Source organism: Apodemus sylvaticus, chromosome 22 (assembly GCF_947179515.1).
Source record: "Apodemus sylvaticus chromosome 22, mApoSyl1.1, whole genome shotgun sequence".
In the NCBI taxonomy this organism is placed as follows: domain Eukaryota; kingdom Metazoa; phylum Chordata; class Mammalia; order Rodentia; family Muridae; genus Apodemus; species Apodemus sylvaticus.
Window position 1 is genome coordinate 53,172,117 of NC_067493.1, and position 22,922 is coordinate 53,195,038.

The 22,922-nt window shown below is 50.2% G+C and overlaps 1 protein-coding gene across 12 annotated transcripts in view; it reads right to left on the minus strand.

Annotated features, from left to right (window-relative positions):
* Cit (citron rho-interacting serine/threonine kinase) overlaps nt 1-22,922 on the minus strand; it is a 168,875-nt gene that overhangs the window by 61,214 nt on the left and 84,739 nt on the right. For 8 of the 12 annotated variants that reach the window (XM_052169020.1, XM_052169016.1, XM_052169019.1 and 5 more), the window contains exons 14-23: nt 20,381-20,638; nt 20,177-20,227; nt 19,219-19,272; nt 17,901-18,041; nt 16,097-16,222; nt 12,891-12,986; nt 8,732-8,848; nt 7,693-7,802; nt 6,518-6,692; nt 1,834-2,031 (exon numbers count right to left, since the gene is read on the minus strand). In XM_052169020.1, the coding sequence (XP_052024980.1) occupies nt 1,834-2,031; nt 6,518-6,692; nt 7,693-7,802; nt 8,732-8,848; nt 12,891-12,986; nt 16,097-16,222; nt 17,901-18,041; nt 19,219-19,272; nt 20,177-20,227; nt 20,381-20,638 (1,326 nt within the window). The remainder of the gene's footprint in view (nt 1-1,833; nt 2,032-6,517; nt 6,693-7,692; nt 7,803-8,731; nt 8,849-12,890; nt 12,987-16,096; nt 16,223-17,900; nt 18,042-19,218; nt 19,273-20,176; nt 20,228-20,380; nt 20,639-22,922) is intronic. The other 4 variants (XM_052169024.1, XM_052169023.1, XM_052169022.1 and 1 more) reach the window with 1 other exon arrangement.

Below are 22,922 nucleotides of genomic sequence, written 5' to 3' on the forward strand. Positions count from 1 at the left end.
ACCCCTTTCAAACAAGATTAAGTTATAAACAGCCCATGCTAAAGACCTATAGAAGTTAACTCTACTCTGACAGACGCAGAAAGACTGACTAGCTGGTGTAGACAGGGCCAGCATCCAAGTGGGATTGGAACTGATAAGATACCCATTTTAAAAAAAAAAATCACTGAATAAATCAGCTGCATTGTGCCCTGCCCACAGAAAAGGGCACCCTGACCAGCAGGCATGACTGTGCCCATCTGCTTGGCAGGAACAGTGTGTTACTATGAGAGATGTGTGGGCGTGTCTCATAGCCACTAAGGCTCATTCCACTTCAGAGTCTGTGCCCACCACGCAGCCTTCCAAAAATATTTATTTTCTCTTTACTTCTGTGTATGTGGTTGGTTTTTTTTTTTTTTTTTTTTTTTTGGGGGGGGGGGTGTTTGCAGTGCCTGTGGAGGACCAGTAGAGGGCACCAGATCCCCTGGAACTGGAACTGGGAGTTACCCAATATGGGTGCTGGGAACCAAACACAGGTCTTCTGGAATAGAAGCAAGTGCTCTTAACCACAGAGCTGTCTCTCCAGCCCAGCCCTAAGAAACAGGGTCCTGAAGTGGGAGACGTCAGGATCACCCACCCAGAGCCTCCTGGCGCACCTTGCTCTGGAAGCTGATGATTGGTGTTCCGCAGGAAAGCCTGTGAGTTCTGCCTGCCATCCTGGATCGGTCCCTGTAGAAAGGTCGCTGGTGGTGGTGGGGATGAATAAAAAAATCTTCCAGAAAGAATGGAGGTGTGAGGCCAGTGCTGCCTTCCCATGTTCAACTGTGGGAAGGTTCTCTCCAGCTTGGCAAACTTGTCTCTCAGAAACAGCAAGTTTGAGAGGTTGCTTTTGGAGAGAATCTCTCTCATTTGGGAGAATTTTTCCCACAGAGATCAAACCAAAAGCATAAAAACATGAAGGAGGCTGGAGAAATGGCTCATGGGTGAAGAGTATATCCTGCAATTCCAGATAACCAAGTTCTAGAGGACCCAAGGGGGTTCCAGCACCGTGCCTGGTGGCTCCCGATATCCTGCAACCTCAGCTCCAGGGACTCTGACGCCCTCTTTTGGTCTCTGCAGGTACTGCACTCACATAGCATAGATTCACACAGATGTACTTACTGCTAAATAAAAATAAACGAAAGGGGAAAAGAAAGAAAAACCTAGAAAGCATAGGAGAATGCACTTGGGATCCCAGCAACTGAGAAACAGACTGGGGTGATTATAAATTCAAGACCACTCAGGACTATGCAACAAGTCTTCATCTTAAAGCAGCCACAAAATAAAGTAAAATAAAGACATAAAGCAGAAACATACCTTAAAAGAAACAGTCATACAAATGAGACCAAGCAGGAACAAAGAAAGAAAAAAGGAGGAGGAGGAGGAGAGGAGGAGGAGGACAACAACAACAACAAAAACAAGACCTAGGAATAGGGTCTTGGAGGTAGGTGATTGCAGGACAGAAATTATTAATTTTTCTCCTGATTATTAAAATCCAGAGTAGAGGACCCAAGTACACAGAGTCTAGCTGAAAATGAATCTTACATGTAACAATGATTGCTTTAAAAAGAGGAACAACAGATAAATACAGGAGGGATTTTTCAAGTGTACAGGGGGGAGGATCTTCCGATGAGCAAGTGTATTAATTCCAACAAAGGAGAAGTCTCTCTACGCTCGCTATTTTTCCACCCACCATCCACACCCAGGCATCATTTTTTTTCCTCCTTTCTCCTGACATCTCTAAGAGTAAACAATGATACTTGGCGCCTACTCTCACCCCAGCTAAGACCTGCTGAACCTGCTGGTTCGCAGACTCACCGTGAGCGCCTGGATCTCCTCCTCCGCTTCTGCGGTTGTTTCCTCCAGCTCCGTCTTCGCTTGGCGGAGCTGGCTCTCCAGGGCAGCCCGGGCGGCCTGCAGAGCCGTCAGCTGGGACTCGCGCTCCTGCAGGGACAGCTGCAGCTCCGTGAGCTGCCGCTTCAGCTCCAGTTTCTGCTCCTCATGCTCCAGGCTGACCTGCAGAGGGGTCACAAGCTCAGTAGACTGCAGAGGGAGGCGGTGCAGACACAGTCTGCTGCAAAGCCTGCAGCTTGGTCCTGCTGTGGATCCGACAGCTTAGCCTGGGCAGAGAAAGCCACACCTGGGCTTCTTAGGATGTGGAGTGAGCTCTCCCGTGGGTTCTCCCGTGGGCTTATTCAACCACAGACTGAGAATATTCAGAGAGAGATCATGTCTATGTTGACCATGCCTGCACACACAGAAAAATGTCATCGTCCCCTACACAGGACAGTATAGCTGCTGCTGCTGCTGCTGCTGCTGCTGCTGCTTCTTTTTCCACACAGGGTTTCTCTGTATAGCCCTGGCTATGCTGGAACTTGCTGGAACTTGTAGACAGGCTGGCCTTGAACTCACAGAGATCGGCCTCCCAAGTGCTGGGACTAAAGGCTTGCCCCACTACCACCCCACCAGCTTAGCTTCTTAGAGAACAACTGCATAGCAGTGGTGTCCTGTGTGGCCTGTAGCACACATGAGACGCACAGAGGCTCTATGTAAATGTTTCCCTATTTTCTGAAAGGCGTTTGGGCAGCAGTGAGCGGAGTCCCAGAGCCCAAGTCCTACTGGCCATCCCTTACTCAGATGCTTAGCAAGGCTTCCAAAGGAAGGCAAGACAACCAAGGAAGTCTGGGGGAAACTAACTAATGAGCCATCCGGATGAGAAGAGCATTTAAAGGTAAATGGATGGAAATAACATCTATTAGCAACAGAGACACCTTCACAGCCAGAACACAAATGCCACACTTGGCTGGGTGCTCTTTCTTCTAGACAGTCTCCTGCTGATTTATTCCCGTTAGGTAGCCTGCAATAATGTCATGTTTTGAGGTAAGCGCCCTTCCCTCCATCTGCCTGAGCATCCATCCTTCTACTTGATGTTTTATGCATTCATTTAAGGAAAATTTAATGAGCTATTTCTGTGTAGAGGAGGATATGGGGAGGAAAGACAGCCTGTGCCTTCAAGTTGAGGAGCGAGACGAAAGGTGCTATCTGCAGTCAAGTGTGATGCTCGGGACATGGAAGGCTGCTGCGGAAACAGCAGAGGCACAGCAGCTGACTCTCAAAGTCCGGGGTCGGGGTTAGGGGCACTGGCTGCTCCTGCAGAGGACCTGAGCTCGGTTCCCTGCACCCACACCAGGCAGCTCAGCACCACCTGCAACTCCAGCTCCCTGTGATCTGACACCCTGGGAGGTACAGACCAATACAGAGTGCACAAAGCCTCCCCGGGGACCCTGAGGGCAGGCTCAATGATGCGGACAAAGAAGGGCAAAGCAAGAGGCTTTAGTTCCAGGAGATCTGCCGCCCTCTTCTGGCCTTTGCAAGTACTGCAAATTCATGGTACACATACAAACACATAAATATATATATAACAAAAATCATAAAAAGCAACAATTGACAGGAGCCAAATCAGATGGTAAAAGGGCTGGAGACAAAACATAGGATTTTGCGTGAACCTAGCATACACAAGGCCCTGGTCAAATTCAATTGATTGATTTTTTTTTTTAGTCAGGGAAAGAGGTGTGGAAGCAAGAGTACAGCAGGGACGAAGCCATTCCAGGGCCACGTCAGATGAGTAAGCGACACTTGCTGGCCTCACAGGGCCATCTACAACAGCGGGACTGGGGGAGGGGGAGATGCACCCAGCAGAGAAGGAACTTCAGAAAAGATGACACCCAAGTCTCAGCTCACCAGAGCAAAGAGAAGAAGGAATTGCAAAAGACTTAATCAGCAATACCCATGGCTAATCTGAATGGGGCGGGGAACAAGGGACAGAGGGGAGTTAAGTGTCTGTGGTGTTTCCAAACCGGCATCTCCAGGGAGCGAGGTCACTGACTCCAGCACACCAGAGGAAGGGAAGAGCCGTGAAAAGGAAAAGGTAGGAAATCCAACACTAACGTACTAACATGCTGACCTTCACCCCACGGAAGACACGCCAGCGTGGGGGTCTACTGTCTTCTGTAACAGAGGCTCAGAAGCTCAAGAGAAAGGCCCGTTGCCAATTTAGGCCTGGCAGTCCTTAACATGCAAGCAAGAGGTGAAGCTAGCCAGCAGACCTCAAGTGACCCTCAAGTGACAGTAACCAAGATGACAACAGAAAGAGCCACTTTACGGTACCAGGGTTGCTCAGAGCAGTTTCCCAAGAACCTGAAGACAGGGTGTCACTGGTACCCCCACTCTACAGATAAGCTAACTGTACCTCGGAGAGATCAGGCAATTATGCAAATGTTACACAGCTTTTTAAAAAAAACAAAAAACAAAAAACAAAATAAAAAGATGGCAGGGCTGGCATTCGAACCCAGGAAGTATGGTGGGAACTCGTGTTTGCAAACACGACATCTTACTGTTTGTCTCATTAAAATGCCAGCTGTCAGAGCAGGCTGAGACTCTACCAGCAAGCCTGAAAATTCCCCAGATGTCCTTTGGCAAAACCAGGAGGCACTGGTGAGACGGAGTCAAGGAGAACTCAGGTAGCTGAGTGCTGGGCACGTGGCCAGCGCTCAGAAGCCCCAAGGGGCCACAGAGAGAGCTCCCGCTGTCCACAGAGGCTAAGGAGAAAGCTCAGGGCCTTTAAGTCAGAGCAGGCTTGAAGTTGAGGCCTCTGCCCTGCGGACTCTCGGTACCAGCATGTCGCCCAGGGAAGATGGACTGGCCTTGTTCTATTTAGAGCTAAACTCCAAAACTCCCAGGGAGAATACAGAGCCCTGCAACTCTTATGAAACATTTTAAGTTTCTCCTACCATCCTGGGGAGGGGGAGGGGGAGTGGTGAACTATTCAAGAAAGAACCACGGCCAACAAGCTTCCCCGGGGACTGACTGCACAGTAAGACAGACAGACGGACAGATAGACAAAGACAGCTGCTGCACCCAGGCTGAGAGCATCTGTCTGGGTTATTTGCACCAACGCTCTTAAGGCTGACTTTTTTGGGAAGAATGAAGTGTAGTCTGCAGGACTTGAGTGAGACCAATTCCCCCACTCCAAGGAGGACCTCAGTCAGACAGAGTGCTTGTTTAAAACTCAAGGGAAAGAAGGAAGGAGGGAAGGAAGAAAAGGAAACTTTAAAAACTAACTACAAATTTCCCTTCCAAATTCCATTTTTAAAAAGCAATTAAACCATGCTCTGCAGCTCACGCCTGCGGAGTCCCTTGGGAGGCTAAGACGGATTGTCTCTGTCTTGGAGAACTTGCAGTCAAAAGCTGATGCTCTGTGGGATGCTAATGGAGGGACTGAGACCTTGGCAGCCCTGGAAGCGGGATTATGTTGTCTTTGGAGCCCACATCTGTAGCTGTGAGTGCCCCTTCTCCACCATAGTCTCTTCCTTAAGAAGGAGAATACGCTCTGCCGGGTGGTGTGGCGCACGCCTTTAATCCCAGCACTTGGGAGGCAGAGTTCAAGGGCAGCCTGGTCTACAGAGTGAGTTCAAGGACAGCCAGGGCTACACAGAGAAACCCTGTCTCGAAAAACCAAAGGAGAATACGCTCTTCCACAAACTCCATCATAAACATGTGTGTCTGCCCTGCACGAGACACTACCCTCAGGTCTGCCTAGGTGTCTGACTTCAAAAAAGTCATCCTGGCTACTAACTGGCACACAGTAGGTACTTAAGTATACAATGGGCAGCTGCATCTAACCTCCTGGCTTTGAGGAGGCTGCCCCCAAGCCTTGCTGTGCTCCTCTGTAACGCATAACTTTGCCCAGTTTCCCTACATCAGGCAAATGGATGCCTGGTTGTCTTCTCCCCCCCTCCCCCGTAGGACGCCCCTGCCTCAGCTGTAGGCCTGGAACCTGCCCCAGCTATACTGTACAGTGCATGGTCCTCATTAAGTCCTACTAAAGGGGAAACTAACTGCTCAGCCACTGTTGGACAGACGCGTCAATCTACATGCCCCCTCCCCCCACACAGGGAGAAACCTCACCATTGACACCCCACCCCCCATATGGAGAGAAACCTCAGCACTGACACCCCCTCCCCCCATACAGAGAGAAACCTCAGCACTGACACATGGACTGATTAGCTATGAACAGAAACCTATGGGACCGGCAAGAGGGCTCAACAGGTTAAAGGGCTTGCAACCAAGACTGAACAACCCAAGTTTGATCCCCAGAGCCTAAATGGTAGGAGAAAACCAAACTCCCAAAAGTTGTTCTCCAACTACCACAGGCGTGCTGTGGCATGTGTAAATAGGCATCTGCACACATACAATACTATTTTCTAAACTGGTACTAAGTAGAAGTGAATTTGAGCCCAAAACCACGTGGCCCAGTCTCTATTCTTAGTCACTGTGTGCTAGGCCTCCGCTGTGTGCTGACTTACCCTGGAGGCTGACTGGCTCAGGGAATGGATCCCCCCCCACCCCCAATCCTCACCTCCCACCCCCGCCTAAGCTCTCCCGGGACCTCGGCCCCACAGCCCTCACCGCCCTGGGGCCCTCACCGCCCCGAGGCCCTCACCTCCCGCAGCCTCGTCTCCAGCTCCAGCAGCCGGCTCTTGTCACTGTGATCCTGGTGGCTGATCTTCTCCAGTTGCTCTTCCAGCTTTCGGTTCTGGGCCTCGAGCTTCCCAGCCTGTGTCTCCAGGTAAAATTTCTGCTGCCGGAGTTCTGAGATCATCTCTTCCTGGGCCTTCCTGGTAGGGGTGGGGTGGGGGTATCCAAAGAGAATCAGAGGTAAACATGTCTCCTTGGGGTAACAAACAGACAGAGATGGAGTGAGAAGGCACATCTTCAGTGAGTGGGCTGTAGGCACCCCAAGGCTAGCCCCACCCTGATGTAGGCTCATAGGCACCCCAAGGCTAGCCCTGCCCTGAAACAGGATCATCGGTGTAAGGAGCCCGGGACCCTGTCAGTCACCCGTACTCTGAGTCCCCCATCTGTTGGATTAAGTAAGGTCAAGCATCAGAAGCTGCCGTGTCAGGCCTTCTGTAGACATTTTCATTTTTCTTTTTTTGAGCCTATTTATAGAGAAGTAAGAGGTCTCCTTTGAGGAGAGGTGTCCTCCTCAGATCCCGTAACGCATGCTCTGTAAGACACTGCCATCGAGAAAAAGAATCTTGTTCTTTCTAGAACTTTGGGGCAGCTCCCTCTCCATTCCACCAACTAGAACAAGTCTCAAAACCAAGGCCTCGGAGCGGCCTACCCATGTTAAGATGGGAATGTCTTCACAGATTGCTAACGGGCCAAGCTTTCCTGAGGAATGCAACCCTTCCAGCGGGAAGGCAGGCCAGAGCACTTATGAACCCAGCCGTCCTTGCTCCACACAGAATGCAGGGCTCAAGGCTGTGTGCACGGGAGGTCACCTCCCGCTGACTGAGAGCAAGTCAGGATGGGGCAGAGGGACAGCAGCGTCCCCAAACCAAGCTATAGCCAGCCTCACTAGGCTCAGTAAACTTCTCTGTGGTCCAGCAGGGGCTTGAGGTACTTAAGAGTACTGGGGTAAAAGGGGAGGGACGGAGGAGCACGGAGGAGCAAGGAGGAGCACGGAGGCCCTTCAGAGGACGGCAACACTACACAGGTGTGCACGGAAGGCTGGGCCCAGGCGTGCGCGTGACTGAACCAGTCGGGCGTCCCATCAGACAGAAGGACAGGCTTTCTGTGCCAGCAGAGGGCCAGTGCAGGAAGCACGCTTACATGTTCCTCTGAGTGAAGAGACTGCTGTTCGCCGCAAGCTTGTTGGCTTCCGACAGCTCCACAATCCTCTGCTCCAGGGATCTGATCTTGGAATCCATGGCGTTGATCATCTGAAACACACACAGGAGACACCTCTTCACATGTGAACGGTCACACGAGAGAGGGGCTAAGGTGGGCGGGCCAAGCTGAAAATCTCCTTAGAATCCCACAGGTTGGCCGTAGGCAGTGACGGGGCCACAGCAGGCTGTACCCTGAAGGTCACAGCCGTCATTGCCCAGCTGTGTCATTTTTCCAGCTGAAAGCAGGGTCTTCTCACTAAGTGGCCTGTGTCAGAAACACAGGGCAGGGCCTACACGGGAGGTCGCCATCCCATACAGAAGCAGTGTCCTCAGTATATAACCTGTGCCTTCAGAAGCTCCTGCCTTGAACACACGAGCACATATATGACCTATTCCTCTACATTTGCATTTTCCTAACTTACTAAGCAGTGGGAGTTGAGGGTGGAGGGGGGTGGGTGTGGACTACGATGGAAGGGAGGACAGGGCAGCAAACCCAGTGAGCGCCCTTGTGCATGCAAGGCAAAGGTAAGGCAGGTGCTCGGGTACTGAGCTACCTGCATGCCCAGGCCCTCCCTGGGGGATTCTGGGGTGGAGAGCCAGGGGGGACAGAGACAACACAGATTTATAAGCATCACAGACCAGTCCCATGCCCAGCAAGCTTAAGTTGGAAGGGAGAGAAACTAGAAAATTAAAAAAAAAAAAAAAGAGAGAGCCTCGGGAGACTGGGGACCTGCTGGGCGCTCGCTGTCCAGAGGCGGCCTGAAGGACCGCGGCAGCAGGCAGCCACTCCGATTCATAAACCCGCCATGGTGCTTTTGGGACAGGAAACTGTTTCTGAGAAGGCTTCCTGGTACCTATAAACCTCGTAGGGTATCACGGAGAGGACGTGCCACCCGTAGCCCCTTCCTGGGAAGCGGGCGTGGAGTGTGCTGACACCCACCGCCTCCTGGGAAGCGGGCGTGGAGCGTGCTGACACCCACCGCCTTCTGCTCACTCAGGATCTTGCCCTTCTCGTGGGCCTCCTCCTCGTGTCTCTGCATCATGGTCTCCAGGCTCTCCTTGTCCGCCAGGTCCTTCTTTATCTGATTGTCCAACACCTATGGAGACAGAAGATGTAAATATTCCAGGAAGCTAAGCGGGATGGGATGGGGGGAGGGGAGAGGCAGCAGAGGCCAAGAGTCTCCAGACTCCAGGAGAAGGTGAAACCTGAACAGAGTCTGCCAAGATGATGTGCAGGTGTGAGCATGCCTGCCAAGGGCCAAAAACTAGGTGACCATGAATGAGGGGCTGACTGTAAAGTCAGCAACTGCAAAGACCTGTGTGTGTGTGTGTGTGTGTGTGCGCGCGCGCGCGCGCGCGCGCACGCGTGTGTACACATGCAAGAAAATGAGAGAGGAGGAGGAGAAGGGAGAGTGTATGGGTCAGCACCTAGGGCGCTACATTACCTGGGGCGCTTTTCTTAGCCCATACACCAGTAGTTTTCAGGACATGCCTTGCACCTAATTTGTACAAAGTGGATTCTGGATCCTCCCAAGCCATGCATCTCAGAAAGACAGGTGCCGAGGGGCCAGGGTAAGTCTGTGTGACTGAGGCTGATGCTCTGACACAGCCGGGGATAAGAAGTCGCTGCCCAGCAGTACGTGGGTGGGGAAGATAACATAAACCAGAGGGGGGAAAGAAGGCTCTTCGCCTCTGATGTAACCAGGATGAAAAGTCCCTGAAAAGAGACACTGTTTCCCGGGGAGGGGGGGAGGGGGGGGAGGGAGGGAGGGAGAGAGAGAGAGAGAGAGAGAGAGAGAGAGAGAGAGACTGACTGACTGTGTTCTCCAGGCTTACACTGCTACTGTGAGCACTTTCTATTCCTAAAGAGGAAAAATAACACGGTAATGGTGTCACCAAACACCAGCTTGGTCTAATGTTCCATGAGGCACTTGGCCCTTCCAATCACCAAAACTCTGAGGGACAGAGAGGAAAGATATTGAAGTGCCCGAGCCTTTGACCAATCGAGACCCTCCCTATGTTCCTCGTCACAAAGAACTCACTTTGCCTTTGGGAACGGCCCCCACTGCCGCCCAGAACAACAAGAGGAGACTGGGAACAAAGTTGCAGAATCAATCGGGGTCACAGATGGGATTTGAAAAATGCCTTTCCCACAATGTCTATTGTGAGGGGCCCTTTACAGCTTCTCAGGACATCATCATCCCTAAAAAAGGAGCCAGTCAGCAGGGAAGGGGTCCACAGGAGAAAGGAAAGAACAAATTTCAAAGAAGGCTTTAAACTAGAATTGACTGGTGGGGGCAAATAAAAAGGAGCGAACGTTTGTGGAGCCCGGAAGGTTGAGAGCGGGGTCACAAGGCGCAGAGCGCTCAGCAGGATGATGAAGTGACCGCTCTGCTGGATTTCTGAGGGCGGTTCTAAAATTATGAGCAAGAACACAGTGGATCCAGGGTACGGCCAGAGCTGTGACAGAGACAGCCTTAGCTGCGCTGGAACCAGAACACAGTGCAGCACGGTTAACAAGAGGTGCCTGTGTGGCTCCCAGTAGAGAAGGCTGAACATCCCCAGGGCTCTAAGGTAAAGTTCTGTCTAGCCAGAGGGATAGAGACTGCATTATCACACACAAAGCCCAGTCTAGGGAGGCCTCCTTTTTCTTTAGGGTGCTAATGTAAAGGAAGGCGTGGTCAAGATGACTGTTCTAAATCAGAAGTTGACCTTGGCAACTACGGGTCCCAACAAGAGCTGCAGGTGGACCGGAAGGAAGGGTTGAGCCTCCACCCAGAACAGAAGGATCTAGGCTTTCTTTGAAGGGTCCACCTGGCAGGAAGATGATCACAAAGGTGGGGGTGGGGTGGGGTGGGGGTTGGAGGTGTAAGACAGAACATGCCTTTTAGCTGGCACTTCGATATCCGCACAGTGGGTTCCATAGGGGTTACCGTCATCACGTACGTGGGCTAGGAGACTACTATATAAAGTCTCATTCCAAACATTAAAGTCTGGAAGCCAGTACAAATCCCAAATGAAAATGTGTGGTCTGGGAAGAGATCACATAAGATATAACAGCCAAAATCACGCACAAGGAGTGAGGATCCGTCCTCAGGGGGTGGGGGTGGGGGTGGGGGTGGGGAGGGCAGACAAAAGAATATTCCAGACCAAACACCAAGCAGAGGCACACTAAGGAAGATGTGAAGCTGCTTCTAACTGCAGGCATTTGCTGAACCCAACAAACTTAAGCTTCGGGCTCCGTAGCCTTAAAAGCATCAAGAGAAGACAGAAGTCAAAGTTCCCATTATTGATTTTCCAAAGAAAATTGGCAGCCTGACAGACAGACGAAGGGGAACAGACATCCTGAGCAAGAAAGGGAGAGGGTGAAAAGGCAGTCTTCACAAACACCGACTGTCAGACAGCCGTGCCTGCTGCAGTTCAGGAACTCAAAAGCAGACCCAAAGATAAACACGAAGAATACAAAGTCATCTCCCATAACGTGGTAAACTTCGGAATGAAACCAACAGAATCTTCCCAGAAATAAAGCGCGTCCCTGCCACCGATCCCTCAGTAGACTGGCTGGTCAGCAGGTGAGACACAGTTGAGAGAGAGTTAGCAAAGTGGGAAGCAAGGCAGTGGACGCAGCCCCGCCAGATGAAGGAAAGGAAAAGATGGATTCCTGGAGACCTAGCACTGGTCGATTCAAGTTCTCAACATGGCAAAAAAGACAAAAGATGGAGAAATAATACTTGAAATTTACTGAACACTCATTTCCTGGGTAGAGTGAAAATGTGCCAACATTTATCAAGATATCATAAACTTCAAGTGGGAATAGACTGACACCCCAACAGCTCACAGAAGGACCTAGAAGAATTAGGCAGAGGAAAACCATTAAGAGGGGCTGGGGAGGGCAAGCTTAGGTTCATTGATAAGAAGGTAATAGTAAGACTTACACCTGACTTCAAAATAAAAGTTTGAGACTTATACATGGCTTCAAAATAAAAGTCAAGGGAAAGGGGGGTGGACAGCCATAGAGCACTGGAGTAGCCAGCAGAGAACGTGGCACCCCTATAAATGAAGCTGGTGTGTGTGTGTGTGTGTGTGTGTGTATGTATGTGTAAGTGCACAGATAGCACAGAATGCATGGGAGGAAGTGGGTGTAGGATAGAGGGAGTTGGGGGAAAGCAGGGGTAAAAATGACCAGGATGCATTGCAGGATTATACTCAAGTATCAAATTCTCAGATAATAATGTTCAAAAAAAAAAAAAAGAATATGGAGGTGGACATTATTACATACAACAAACACACTAACTTAAAAGGAACATTCAAAAAGAAATATGCAACACAAGAGCAGAAGGAAGACTCTCAGAGAGAAGGAAACCAAAAAGGGGGGCAGGCACAAGAGGATAATGCCAGAAATGCGACCCAAGTAAAGGACAGGCGTATAAAAAATGCCACAACGGATGCCAGTGTTTTGCACCATAAACACATGCCATGTCTCAAAGCCGAGCCCAGGGAGCCAGGCAGACGGCTCAGCAGTTAAGAAAGAGTGCCAGCTGCTCTTGTGGAGGGCCCGGGTGCATTCCCAGCACCCACATCAGCTCACCGTCCCCTGTAACTCCCGGGAGCCAGCGCCCTCTTCTGGCCTCCTTGGGCACTGCACTCACGTGCACATGCTAAAGTCACATACACATACATATATATATAAGTAAAAGAATAAGAAACTTAAAAATGAGGGTAAAACAAACACGTTTTCAAAATGACCCCAGATCTTCACAAAATTAAGTCCTTAAGGACATACTTTAAACAAAAGAAAGGGGTACCTGACCAATTCCGAGATGCAGAAAGAAAATTAAAAGCAAAGAATGTGGAATGTGGTAATCACGGCCAAATCTAGACAAATCATGCCCCGAATCACAGTGGGTTAGAAACAGATAGAGACAGAACCACAAGGCAGAATGAAGAGTAATTCAAGCTCCAGACTTGACAGTCTCACAAGTGAGGTCTGCAATCTGTGTGGTGATGTCGGGCAGCTGCCACCCTGGCTTGCCCTTTGCTCTAGCAAGTGCAGAGCCCAGACACCCCAGGCGGCAGCGGCAGGGAGGCGGCACAGGGGCTATGGGGGGTGGTCAGATGACACAGAGGAGGCCGATTTACTTTGATCTTTTCCTCATAGTGCTGCTCCTTCTGTTTCAAGTGTACTTCTAGGTGTTGAGCTGAGACCTGAGCCTCCCGATGTTTCTCCTCCAGCTCCTGGACACAAAAGAGCAGTCAGTCAGTCAGGCTCGGGGAAGGGTGCCAATGCACGCAGCATGAGATACTCACAGGGAACGGGACTGCCACGGGCAATACAGGCGACAGGTAGCTGCTGCTCCTGCAACACTAGACTAAGGACCCTGGGAAGGAAAGCAGCGCCACCATGTGGCCACGACTCTCACACTCCAAGCGCGCGCGCGTGCGTACACACACACACACACACACACAGCTGTGTGTGAGGCTGGGACCAGAGATGCGTTGGTGTGACAGGTCAAGACAGGCAGCGGCTCGACTTTACACAGAGAAATAAAGGTAACGAGACTATACTGAGTTCAGTATGACACACAGACCTTGCCCACTGCCTCAGGCTATTTCCGTTGTTACTGTTCGTCAGCCTTAAACAAGAGAAGGGGCTCTGATTTATTATGGACGTAGACAAGCAGTATGGGGATCTTCCTTGCTCATTAAGCATTGCTCAAGAACCCTGGCCAACAAGGAAAGCAATTACAATCGGCAAGTATGGGGATAACCCTGGCCTTCTGAGCAATCATTCTGAATGGCTGGACCGTGGACATGCGAGCACTGGACACGGACATGTGACTCAGGGTTTATGCGAAGCGTGAGAATGGGAGCATGGGCAGTCCCCAGGAAAAGGCCCGCGTTCACTCGTGAGGAGGAGAGAAGCAGGGTAACGTGACCAGCTCGAGCTGAAGGCCCCCTTGCTTCTTCTGTTGCTTTCTGTCTTTAAACAAAACCATGATTCACTTGAAAACTACGCCAACTCATTTGTCCGTGTGTTATAAACCGGCCCTTTACAAAAAGGCGGCGTCCAGTTCACTGCAGGCGCCCTGACCACAGGCGCGGCTGCACCGCACCAGGATGCTGGGTCACTGTGATCACTGACACCAGAGACCACAGAGGCCGATATTCCCAGGCTCTTGCCTCTTCATACTATTTTGAATTTTTTCTGTGAAGTGGAAACAATGATGGAGAATTCTGAAGAATGAGGCAATTATTTGGGATATGTCCACAAAACAGAAGGTGTGTGGGGGAGCTTCTGAGAGTCACATGTTCACAAAATGTTAAGACTGAAGCTTTGGAAACCGCAGTTCTGCGGGCTCAAGCTCGGCTGGTCAAACGTTCGGTCATAAGACCAGGTGCACAAACCGGCTGCGACCCACCAGATGTGCTCTCAGGAGACTGGACATAAACAGGAGTCTAATTAATAAAGACATTTTACAGGCTTTGAGCACGTTCACTAAAGGACCTGAGGCAAAGACTTCTTTGATTGATTGAGGGCCCCGATTAAGCATTTTGACATTTCTTGTCAGAAGAGCGAGCACATTTGGGACCTGCTTCCCAGAGGCACAGTTCCATGACTGTACGGAGGACCGCTCTTGGCCCATGTCCTCATATACTCCGAAGCCCGAGCACAGGGTTCTTGAACAAGAGGCACATTCCTCTTGGGAGGAACAAGAGAGGGCACAGACGGTCACGCTAAAGGCACGAGGGTTGACAGGGACATTGAGATATAGGAAACTTCGCTTTTCTGGTTGGTTACAAATCACTTGCTAGCAGCTTTTCTCAGGTTCGGCCTTTATAAGATGGCACAGATATGGGGATGGAAATCCACAAACTGGTTAAAGGGAAAACCCACCACTCAGACAGCTGAGCCTGCTGACTCTAGGGACGGCACCTACAATGCAGGGCCCGGTCACTCACGCCTCACTACTGGGTGGTTTTTGTCTTTGTTGTTGTTGTTATTTTTTTAATATGTATCTTTTTCTATGTGTATCTGAGTAGCACTTCCTGTTCGCTGCTACATTCCCAGCTCCTGGAACAGGGCCTGGTGCATAGTAGAAGCTCATTAAATATTTGTTGAATGAATGAATGAACACGTCACCATTGAGTAGGGAAACACTCAGGAACTACAAAAGAGTTAAAAACCTTCCACTAAGTGCTTGTTAACCGGGTGAAGGCTAACAGTGGCAGGATCTGTCTTCGTTCACAGTTAAACTCACATGCTTGACAACAGCCAGAAGAAATTTTGAAGACAGAACAAGAGATTGGGAAAGAATAGACAACCACGTTTGTCTCTGTGTGCGGACACACACACACAAGCACATAAATATAAAGACTGGCAAAGCGAAACAATTTAACCAACTCCTCTGCTGTGCAAGTGCTCTGGAACATCCCTAACGTTTGTGAATAGACACAGTCATCTATGAGGGGTAAATACTGCGCAAACCTCTAAGTCAGCCATCCTTGCGGTCATACGCCCACAGGTATCCTGCTTCCCAGAGGTGACAGGAGAGATGAAGTGGCCTATTTACATCCCCACCTCCTTCTGGGGGACAACAGGGGGATCGTGCATGAATTACAATCACCCGGGAGCCTCTCAAACGTGACATCAAACATCTGACTTTGGGAGCAAGGCTCAAAGGCAGTCCTTCACCCTGGGCCAGGAACGTAAGCCGACACTTCTGCCAACATTCCCTCATTCAGTTCATTTGGTCACCAGAGCCGACTCTGACAAACTCTGGACGAAGAGGTGCTCCAGCCAAGGCCAAGGGTAAGGCAGATAAAACAGCACTGGCAGGAGGATGAGTGGGCAGAGCCATCCCCGGCTGCAGGGTGAGTGGGCGGAGCCATCCGAGGCAGATACTACTTACTGTGGGGAAAACAACTCCTGTGACTCACTTCTTTCCTTTCTGAGAGTGAGAATCTGGGTTTGGGCCGCAACTGTCTAAAGCCCCAGGAGTTTTTTGCGCTGGTTTTGCGAGTTAAGGGCCAAGCAAAACTCTGCTGAGAGGAGGGTGTGAGAACAAGTCACGTGACAAAGGCCCGAGTCTGTTTTTGTTTTTTTTAAGATGCGGGAGAGAGCAGGCGAAGAAACAATAAAGACTGCAGTGGCTGGTCACTGGTGCTAAAATGTCCAGGCCTGGCTCGTCCATGCCACTCCACAGGTGGCTCTCTCTGACACCACCTCTCTCCAGCCGCCTACTCGGTGACACCCCCACGGGATGACGTGCGAGCCTTCGTGCCCCCTTCCCTGTGAGACCTCTAACCTCTTATCTTTGAACTTTGCACCTTTGGTTCCTGCTCACCAGAATTTTATCAGCCATCTGCTGGATCTGTTCGGACTTTGTCTGGATGTCATCCTTCAGTCTGTTCTCTCTACGCTCCATGGTCTCTAGTCTCTTTACCTTGTTCTCCAGAGAGTGGCGGCGTTCCTGTGGGTCGTGAATCAATCAGAGAGTTTTAATGGAGCAATTGCTGCGGGCATACCACCTGCACCGAGGGAAAGAGCCCTCAAGAAGCAGACACTCGGATCGGAAAGGGAAAATCCTGGGCACCTCAGGCAACGGGCAAGGTGACAACTCTAGAATTCGGGTGCTCGGCTGGGCGGATTACAAGAGTGCATTCATTCATTCAAATATTTACCAAGCACCTACTATCTGCAAAGGGCCACACTGGGCATCATGTGGAATACAGAGGAAGATGACTCACTCTGCCCTTGGAGAAGATAAGACAAACAACAAACAAACACACACAGGTTAGGAATGGGGCGGGGACCACAAAATGAAAGGTTCAGGGTGTTGTGGGAAGTGACGGCAGGAAGGGGGGCGGACACTGGGCTGCACAGTTTGGGTGTGGGTGGTTCGGGGTGAGCTTGGAGTGAGGATGGGGTCGGAGATGCATTGGGGCGCAGGAGGCCACTCATGCACACAACAGTCGCAGTAAGGCAAGCTCGGGGGAAACAGCCTTGGTCAAACCCAACAGGCGGGGTGGGGAGGAGAGAGGGGGCCAGACGGCTGCCCCAGAGCTCAGGTGCACCTAATACATAGACGCCCCTAAAGATGCAGGGTGGGGCAGGAGTACTTGGGGGGAGTCCATGAATCTTACAATATGTGAGTTAGTTGGGGAGAAGGAAAGATCTGGAACTAGAGATCAAGAAACTACTTTGTCAGAGAGGGAAAGGGGTGCAGCCTGTGAGGACGGAATCAGAAGCAGAGGGCAAGGAGGAATCAGCTCACTTATATTTAGAGGGCTGTGACTCACTAAGAGCAACCCTCAGAGACATGTGGGTGAAGCCAAGGTTTTAAGGCTGGGGCAACCCGAAGGATAGTGGGGGGGGGGGGGGGGATGAGTGACCGCCATGGAGAAATACAAGAGGAAGGCAGATTCCGGAAAAAGTATCAGGGTCACTCTGAACTTGTGACACAGTTCACACACATACTGGGGATTTCAGGACGACAGCGGGAAACGGCCAGGAATGCGGGGTGAGGACAGACCCCAGACAGCCATGTATAGGCAGGGTCCCATGCAGACTGCAGCGGGGAAGTGGGAAGACCCAGGGACAGACAAGATGGTGAAACTGAGTGTGTTACAATCCCCTGCATGAAACAGACACGGAGGGCGGGCGGGCGGCGGCGGAGAGGCCGAGACGGGTAGAGACGTCTCACTCCATAGCCCTATCTGTCTGCCCTGTTGACGTTTGACAGTGAACAGCCAGTTGTGTTTTCAGTGTAGTTATATAAATGATTTCAACAACAACAACAACAACAACAAAAGAATCTGAAGGGGACAGGGCCCAGAGCACAGACCCCAGAGTCACTGCTGCAAGTAACGGGCGAAGCAGAGGAGACCATATGGGTTAGATCCGCACTGTGTTAGAAACAGAAAAAAAAAAAAAAAAAAACAAACAAAAAAACAAAAACCCAGAGAAGAGCAAACCCCAGAGCAGCAGCCAGAGGGCCGAGAGGAAACACAAAGTAACCCTGATGGCTTCTGAGGCCGCAGGGAAACAGGCCAAACATGACACCCAGCAGCCCAGCAGCCGTCCCACACCCTTGGAGCTGCGGAGGTGAGCCGGAGGCGAGCCTGAGGCGGAGGCGAAGGCCCGCTCACCTCAGCCTCCACCAACTTCTTCCTGATGCCTTCCGAGGAGTCTTCGCGGTTGTGCAGCTTCTCCAGCTCCCGCTCCGCCCGCTCCTTCGCCTGGCGTATGTTCTGCAGGAGCTCTGTGGCCTCGGTGCTGGCTTTTACAGCCTGAGGGGAGAAAGGGGGCAGAACACGGGTGTCTACGTGTCTACGTGTATTCGTGTGGGAAAAGACAGAAACCAGAAAAAGCGGGAGACACCGATCGCATCGGATCCATTTTTGGTCTTTTTTTTTTTTTTTTTTTGTAATTTTAAGCTTATTTTCATTATTTCGGTCAAATAAAAGGAAACGCATTGGACAGGTCTAAACTGTCAGCGGCAAATGGGGAGTAGCTCTCGGGGATGGTCGTCCGGCCAAGTGGACGTGCTCAGTGACTCAGAGAGGGTGGACATGGAGCTGCCGTGCTACTGCTCTGGTTATCCGAATCCTTTTCAAAAGGAAGTCAAACCTGCCCTTGGTAAACGACCCAGCAAGCCCAGCACAAACAATGTGATGCAGAAACCATGTCCCATCATGCCCCCTCTTCCCTGCTGGGAGAGATGTGACTGAGATGCTATTTAGCCTGATCACATCACAGCTGAATGTATACATCAAAACACCATTTTGTATGTGGGGTTTTTCATTTTTGTACTTTACGTGCATTGGTGTTTTGCCTGCGTGTATGTCTGTGGGAGGGAGGGTGTCGTATCTTGCAGTGAGAGACAGTTGTGAGCTACTAAGTAGGTAGGGACTTGAACTCAGGACCTCTGGCAGAGCAGCGAGAGTTCTTAACTGCTGAGCCACCTCTCCAGCCCCAAATATATGTTTGTTTGCTTTTCAATTAATCCTTGATAAAGCGGAAGCAGGTCCGCCAACGTGTGGAAAGTACCTTGGAAGCACTGCCATTAGCACAGACTTTGCCACCACCTCCCTCTCCCCAACATACGCAATCACACCAGGACACCCGGGAGACCCTGAGAAGGAATGCTTCATAGTCCTGGTAGACAACAAACCAGACTTCCCTTACAAATAAGCAAACCAGGAGCCTGCTCTCCTGAGGCACTGGAAGCCACCTTTGGGTTTCTGTCCCAGAGTCTCAAACAAAGTTTGGTTTTTAGAAACAAACACTGAAGACTGAAGTCTCCAAATGAAAACCTAAGCACAGAACCCAGATCTTTCTGATGGACGCGCCTTTGTCTCTGGTGCTGGCGACTAACCTGGCTTCTCTCTTCCTCACTGCTCCAGGGTGAGGCAGGCGGGGATGCGGAAGTTGGGGGGAAGGGGTGTCTCCATCGCCCAGACTCACCTTCTCCAGCTTCTCCTGGAGTTCCTGGATCTTCAGCTGCTGCTCAGCATTGATCTATAGAGCGTTAAAGCGAGAGAGAGAGAGAGAGAGAGAGAGAGAGAGAGAGAGAGCGAGCGCAGATGGCAATCAGCGCCTGCAGAAGCTGCGGCAGCACGCTCCTATTCCTCCGTTTCTGTGGCGCCTCTGGGGTTTGTTTTCTAGAACTTACTAGCATGGAAAGAACATTCACATGACAGAACAGCATGGGCCTGTCCCATGCACACTGTGATGGGGCTATTTTGGTGGGACTATCAACATATATGAACGCAATAAAAACTTTACCAAGTGCCTGGGCTTTTACGTTATTGTGAGGAAGTAGGACCATATATATGTGTATATGTGTGTTGCGTGCGCGTGCGTGCGCACGTGTGTGTGTGTGTGTGTGTGTGTAGAATATTAAAATCGGCACATGTTGAAATCCCAGCACTTAGGTGATGGGATCAGAAGGAGCAGTACAAGTCAGACTCAACTATACAGTGTGCATGGGAGTAGCCTGGGCTACATGAAACTCTCTTTAAAACCAGGAGGTGCTGGGCGGTGGTGGTGCACACCTGTAATACCAGCACTCTGGGAGGCAGAGGCAGGCAGATTTCTGAGTTCGAGGCCAGCCTGGTCTACAGAAATCCTGTCTCCAAAAAAAAAAAAAAAAAAAAAAAACCAAAACAAAACAAAAAAGAAACGCTCTTTAAAAAAACAAAACAAAACAAAAAACCAAATTCTGACCTCTCTTTTAGGACCAAGCTAAAAGTTGACAGTCACCCAAAAGCCATCACAGTAGGGGCCCACAGAGCACAGTTCAGCATAGTACATGCTTGCATTCACTCCCCCTCACCAAAATAAAACGAAATAAGATAAACATAGAAAGGTATTCTTATGTGGTAAGCAGTCACTAATAATATTACTATTTCCAAATACAAACCTTCTCCAGTTTGGAATACTCTCCCACTTCAGGCTTCCCTTGGTCCTTAGCCTGTAAGGAAACAGATTACAAGTTGCGAGATCTCAACAGCCTACTGTCACTATGTAGCATACTTCCTTGGCCTCTGTGACCAGAACCACACAATAATAAACAATAATAAAGACGGGGCATCTTCCAAAGAAGCTCACTGTGTCTCCAACCTACACTCGTCTCGCCCGCGTGGCCTTGCGTCTGGTGCAGGTCCTCCGGGGCCGTGCCCCCGGGGTCCCCTCTCGGAGGGTGACTGACTACCTTCAGCAGCTTGTGCTGGCACTCGTTTGCCTTCCGCTTGAATTCCTCGGCGGCGAGCCGAGACTCTCTCAGCTCGGACTCGTAGAGATCGCTGCGCCTGCGGGCGGACACCAGGTCCTCCTCCAGCTGAGTCATCATCAGCCTCATCTCCTCCACCTGAGCCTGGTACTCCTAAAGATGGGGCAGAGGACAGGAGGTGAGCCATGGGCCTCCACCGCAGGGGCAGGGCGGTGAGGGCGGATGCACAGCCACCACGGAGGAAGATGGACGTCCGAGGAAGATGGACGTCCGAGGGAATGTGTCAAAGGGCAGATGGACAAAGACAATTGTTTCTAGAGTGATTCAAACAATCTAGACATAGGCAAGCCAGAGGGGTGTTGGGAGGCTGGGGAGGGGAAAAAGAACATTAACTGCTTTAATGCACAACACGTGTCTGGAGTGCCCCCTCAGGGGACACGTGTGCCGAGTCAGACACTCTGAGTGAACGAACGAACGGCCGCACAGTTGGGCATCCTGAGGGATGAGCAGACAGGCCGTTCTCTCAATGAAGAGACACCGCGCGTGTGGCTCTCCTCCAAGGGTGCTCCTTCCTAGGGATTTGTCCTTCGGCACCACGCGTTCCTGACACAATTAGACGCGGCACCAGCTTTGGAATGAACCTTTCAGTCGGAACCAGGGGGTGACTGGACGCCTCGGAGGAAACCTCTGGGAAGGGGAAACTCATCAGTGTCAGTTTCTCACCATTAACTTTTCTGGGCTCAGAACAGAAGGTTGAGCTCAGGGCCACTCCTGCAGTGCAAGTCACCCTGAAATCTGGACCTCGACAGAGTAACTTGCAGGGGGGAGAAACTCGCCCCCCCCCCGGAAATTATATTTTTCCCCGAAACAAAATGCCTTAAAATGATCCAAACAAGCCGGGCAGTGGTGGTGCATGCCTTTAATCCCAGCACTTGGGAGGGAGAGGCAGGTGGATTTCTGAGTTCGAGGTCAGCCTGGTCTACAGAGTGAGTTCCAGGATAGCCAGGGCTGCACAGAGAAACCCTGTCTTTGAAAAACCAAAAAAAAAAAAAAAAAAAAAAAAAAAAAAAGATCCAAAGATCTAAACAGTCCGATGTTTTCCACCAAATGAGAACATTTGAATCAAAGGCTTCCCACCTCCTACCCACCCGTGGACAGGGAAACAGGCAACAGCCTTGAAATTTTCGGAACCCAGTATAGAAGTACTCCACAGAAGACTCAAGGCTGAGTGGGAAGACCTTATGACTTTAATGACTCTTAGAACTGGGTCTTCCTTTGACCCTTTCATCCATTAGGGGGAAAAAAGAAAAAAGGAGGAGGAATCTAGTGAAGTGACAGGTGCCTGTAATCCCGGCACTTAGGCGCTAGAGGAAGAGGACCCGGAGTTCAAATGTCATCCTCAGATACATAGCAGGTTAGAGGCCAGCCCAGGGTATATGAGACCCTGTCTCAAAAACACCAAAAGGGGGCTGGAGAGATGGCTTAGCAGTTAAGAGCACTGACTGCTCTTCTGGAGGTCCTGAGTTCAAATCCCAGCAACCACATGGTGGCTCACAACCATCTGCAATGGGATCTGACGCCCTCTTCTGGTGTGTCTGAAGAGAGCAATGGTGTACTCATAAACATAAATAAACATAAATAAATCTTTAAATAAAACACCGAAGAGAAGACATATCTACATATATGTAAATACACATATACACATAAAAATACATTACAAATATACACTCACATAGTCATATATTTTTCTGTTATTATACTTTAACACTACATTCATATAAGTACTAAAATATTAATATTACCTATAAGAGCAATAGTTATGACCTACTAGCTCAATGTTGTTAATTTAAAGGAAAAAATTTGAAATATGAGCAGTTAGGAGACTGAGGCAGGAGGATTCCAAATTGAAGGCCAGCCTTGGCTACATACAAGAGAAGATTAAAATATTTGAATACTATGGGCTATTTATTATTGTGCCACCCTAAAAGTGCAGTGGTCCCCTATCCACAAGCCTGTTGTGCTGAGTGTAAAAAGAAGCCTGCTGGCAGAAACGGCCCCTCAAGCTGTGAAGACAGCCAAGAGCCAGAAGACTCACCCTTTTAAAAAAAAAAAACCTGTATGACATGTGTGTGTGTGTCTGTGTGTCTGTCTGAACCATGGTGTGGCCTGTGGAGGTCAAAGGACAGTCAGAGTGTAGGACTTAGGATGCTTCTTCCACCCCATGGGTCCCCAGGATCAAGGTCAGAAATTCATGCTTTAAGGCAAGCACCTTTATCCACACTCCCTTTTCCTTCTTAAACTTGTAAAGAAAGGGTTCTTCCTGTTTTGTTTGTTTGTATTGTTTTATTCAGAGCAAGGGCAAAAGCACCTGTGTAGAGAGAATTTTGGTTTCTTTAAAAACCCAGTTATGTTATACAAGTGTTTTTGTTTTAATCCC